A 5000-nucleotide genomic window follows, 5' to 3' on the forward strand; every position below is an offset into this window, starting at 1 on the left:
ATGGGATTCGTCAAAGGGATGGCAACTAGTGTCTGATAGGGTAAGTTGGGTTCAGCTGTTGTGCAAGCGAATGTAAAACCAAGTAATGAACACACCACCATAAATTCAGAAGTTAGCTGACGAGACTGGCAAGAGGAATGTAGTGATTTAGCAATTTTTTTTTTCTTGGTGAAGGTCACGGCTGCTGACATTGGTATGATCACAACTTACAAATAAAATTAGCATTTAATATGATTTGTCTCTATCTTTTTGTTCCGAACTGTTGTATTATTCATGAGAGGGAATAGCGTTATATGTGTAAAGATTTGAGTTATCTTCATGCGTGCGGTTACATAGCCATTGTTGATGCAGAAGCCACGTGAGGTTGGTGCAAACACACAATACTTTTACTTGTATCTGGGTGCTTTGTTCATCGATAACACGAGTTGATTTTTTATTCTTATTTTGTACAGTCATGATTATTTTTTTAGCTCTGTTTCCACACGGGATAGACAACCGTAACTGTGACATTAACGACATAAATAAATACGTAGATATATGACAGATATGTCTAGGAAAATTGGCAGTGATTCGACCATGTTGCCAGGAGAGATAAAGATCATTTACGCAGGTAAATGATGAGACTGGAAGTAGATGGGAGGAAGAGAGAGGGACCAAGGAGGAGGTTGAAAGAGTGTGAACAAGATCTTATGACTAAACAGAGAATAAATTGTGAAGAAACATTAGACAGAAGAGAACGAACTCGTCTTATCAAGAACAAAAAACCCGTATGAGCATGAGGGTGTAAAAACAGCTAAAATGCCACTAAAACAGAATGTATTCAACCATGCCCAGGGAATATGGAATACAAACCACGTATTCATATGTGTTAAAGAGTTGCCTTAGCTTGAGGTGGATAATCATATGCAATGGTACATTATGTATCACTAACACTTAGCTGAAAGAAGATGAAAATAGGTGAAGGTGAAGAGAGGCGAAGAACCTGGCAGTAACCAAGACTTCACCTACAAAAAACGCCCTACACAAAGGTTCTGCCGTAGAGTTTTATCAACTCACCTGCCTTGTACAACTTCTCGGCAAGGTGAAGACTGAGTGCAGGGTCAAAGGACTCCTCATCTCTCACACATGCGAGCAACGACATCAGGAAATCCTCGAAGTCTCCTGAAACCTCGCTCTTGACCACATCGTCGAGCTTTTTGTTATACTTGAGTTCATAGGCGTCCTTGAGAGACCTGGTGAGAGAGAATATTGCAGTGGCTGCGTTTAGTTACACTTTTATCACTGTACTGTATGTATACGCTTATCTACTGCATAATTAAGAGATGTAACTTTTTCTAATAAAATCGCTCAAATCATACACAAGGCAAATATCTCCTACATAACCTAAACTAACTATATTGCAATCTATATCTTTAATGACAATCTAACATGCGTAGTATAGCCCTGTATTATATGTTTATCTTCTGAATAATCAAGAGATGTAACTCCTTCTTTCCATATTAAAACATTCAACTTAAATCATCGACAAATCTCTCAGAAAACAACAACAAACAAACGAATAAGCGCAAAAAAAAGCAAAAAAAAAAAAATAATAATAATAATTTCTAATAAACACGCACCTGATGGAGGCGTTGTCCCTCGTGCAGAGAATTTCCACCAGAGTCTTTTCGGTAGTTCCCTTCCCGCTCATGGCGTGGTGGAGTTCCTCAGCCAGGTACGCCGGCAAGGGAGTCATCAGGGCCACAACCACGTCCTCAAACTTCCCGTGCAGCTCCTTCTTCAGATCCTTCACAAGATCCTGCGAGGAAAATGGCGTTCGATCGTTTGTAATTTTTCGCCGATCGCTTTGCATATCCGATCGGAACCTGTTATCATCCATCGATTCCTCTGGAGATCAGAAATGACCTAGCATGCATTTATACATATATATATTATATATATTATATAATATATATATTTTCAACAGCCATTCATTCCACTACAGGACATAGGCCTCTCTCAATTCACTATTGAGAGGTTATATGGCAGTGCCACCCATGCCTGATTGGATACCTTTCAGAAATCAACCGCGGTCCGGCGCGTTAACACTTGTGCCACGGCGGTGACTTCCCCTACGACTCCTGCGTTGAACTTCTCAAGGCGATATGTCGTTTTCTCGGGCTCGAGTCAGCAGACAGAGCGCAGGCAGTTTTAAGACCGCCGCGACGGGGAATTGTGTATATATATATATATATATATATATATATATATATATATATATGCTAGGTCATCATTGATCTCCAGGGGAATTGACGGACATTAACAGGTTCCGATTGAAGCATGGTCGTCGTGATACTGACGCTACTGGTAATTATAGCAACAACAATAATAAAAATAAGAACACCTAAAAATAGTTATAGTTATACCCTCAAAATCAGTAACTATAAGACCTCACATTATGAAATAAAATTTAAAAAAATCATTCTATTAACCCTAACAAACAACCTACATTAATAACTGACCCTGTTATATGTGTGATTGTATTCAGTCATGATCGCCTGCCTCTGGTCTGACGTCCTGCTCGTGAGGATGCTGATAATGGCGTCTTCGTCAGTGCCCAATCCCTTCATGGCCTTCCGCAGGTTGGAGGAGTCGCTGCTCGGGTCAAAGGGCGACACGGGGTGGACTGTTGGTGCCATCTGTTGGGGGAAATGTTGCATTATTATTATTAATTTTAATGAAAAAAGCATTCTTTATGTTGGGAATGTTGATAACGATTTTTGAGTTTAGAATAACGATGAATTTTGCACCATTTATTGATTTTTATGGTGATTTTTCCTTCTTCGTTCTGAAATTATAATGATTTTGGGTGTAGGCTACTGTTAGGTGTTGTGTCTATACAAGAAATAATATTTATGTGTGTGTGTTTGTGTGTGTGTTTGTGTGTGTGTGTGTGTGTGTGTAATGCAAATAAACTGTTGGCGCCATCTGTTGGGGGAAATGTGTATTATTTTTTTTGTTTTCTTTAATGAAAAACTGATTCTTTTTTATGTTGAGAATGAAAAAAAAATTTATGTTAAGAATTATGATTGTGAATGTTGTGTTGGGATTAATTATGGTGAAAGAACAGTGATGACACACACACACACACACACACACACACACACACACACACACACACACACACACACATATATATATATATATATATATATATATATATATTTTTTTTTTTTTTAAGAATAACGATGATTATTTTGTAATTAAGAATAAGGGTGTGAAATTTTCCTTCGCGCTAGAATTATGATGCTTTAGGGTAAAATAAAGTAAAGCAACTTTAAATTGATTAATAAATTGACTGATTCTTAACAGACATTGAATTGTCACATAAAATCTTTGCATGTCGTGCAAAAGATGAAAGAGCGTAAATGAAAATACTTTATATATTCGGAAAATGATGATATACAAGTTACGCTATGTCTGCACACACACACACACACACACACACACACACACACACACACACACACACACACACACACACACACACACACACACACACACACACATACACACATATGCATACATACGTGTAGAAAAGGTATGAATGAGAATGAGTATCTTCACAATACGAAATGTATCTGACGAAGATATAATCGAAACCGGTCAAATACATCTCTTGTACTGTGAAGATATTAATTCTCATTCATACCTTTTCTACATTTGTCAACATGAATACGGTTTATACATACATACATGCATACATACATACATACGTGCGTACACACAACAAACCTACCGTGAAAGTTCGTTATTATATCCACTTCTTTCCTGGAACGTCCTTCACAGATCAATCTGCGCTAATGCACTGGAGATCGACATCCTCTCGCTTAAAAGGGACCTCCTTATCAGCTGTGACTAACAAGAGCTTGATGTCACCTGTAATTCTCATGATTCGATTGGTAGATTTTTAATCATGACGTCATTTTTTATATTTTTTATCATAATCTACTTTGCTGTGATAGGCTGATCATGTTATGGCCTCGTCACACCACAGGTATTCAGTCATATGTTTTATGTGTTGGGACACCAAGTTGAATAACTTAAAATCTGTTGACATTACGTCGAACAATAATAATTTAATGTTTAATTTGTGATTCATAGCTACGCATTACTTCATCCTAAACATATGCAATTTTATACATGATCACGTGCATGCAGAGAAAAAAGAAATGTGTGCGACTGTGTATATTTTTGTAATATTTATACATAAACCTACAAATGTATACCTACTTGCACATACATATAGATAGAATGATAGACAGATTTTACCAAAGGGGCGAGATAGACACCCTGGTACTGACATTGATTGATAACATATTTCGTATCTCCGTAATCTAGTTAATGATATCCGATAAGGAGATAACTTGCTAATAAAGCATCTATCATAGGCAACCCTAGCGTATTCAAGTCTCAATTTTTTCTCTCCGTTTTTCGATGATTTTAACGCTTAAATTGACTAAGCCTCTTAAACATACCATCAATATGTATATTTTACAAACGAATGGTAACTGTGATTGTTTTATTTACATAAATCCTCGATACAATAGGTACAATTCTGGTAAATTTCAAAACAATACGTAATATAGCGGTAAAATTGCCATGTGCACTATCATTAACATAATAATTGACAAGAATTTGCAAGCAGTCTAAACAGCCAGTCATATGGTATAAACCACAAAGGCTATTGTTTCCTCTGTAACTCTGTTCTTTCTTCATTATATTTGACAACTTATCTTCATGGTAAGCCGACATATGTATCCCCTATCTATTTTGTATCTGGCTATTCATCTTTTAATTTAGTTTTCCATCTACATACTGAGTTATTCAAACAAGTAAGCATATGTATACATAAACACACATACACATATGCGTGCGCATGCATATGTATATGTATATATGGGTATACATGTGCACACACACACATGTATATATATACATATATACATATATACAGTGTG

The 5000-nt window shown here is 36.7% G+C and overlaps 1 protein-coding gene across 1 annotated transcript in view; it reads right to left on the bottom strand.

Annotated features, from left to right (window-relative positions):
• The window catches only part of LOC125034756 (annexin B9-like), a 5839-nt gene extending 1925 nt beyond the window's left edge, over positions 1-3914 (bottom strand). The window contains exons 1-4 of the mRNA XM_047626698.1: positions 3779-3914; positions 2502-2678; positions 1620-1798; positions 1057-1232 (exon numbers count right to left, since the gene is read on the bottom strand). Of these exons, the coding sequence (XP_047482654.1) occupies positions 1057-1232; positions 1620-1798; positions 2502-2678 (532 nt within the window). The 5' untranslated portion in view covers positions 3779-3914. The remainder of the gene's footprint in view (positions 1-1056; positions 1233-1619; positions 1799-2501; positions 2679-3778) is intronic.
• Between the last annotated feature and the right edge of the window lie 1086 nt (positions 3915-5000).

Source organism: Penaeus chinensis, chromosome 18 (assembly GCF_019202785.1).
Source record: "Penaeus chinensis breed Huanghai No. 1 chromosome 18, ASM1920278v2, whole genome shotgun sequence".
NCBI classification, from domain to species: domain Eukaryota; kingdom Metazoa; phylum Arthropoda; class Malacostraca; order Decapoda; family Penaeidae; genus Penaeus; species Penaeus chinensis.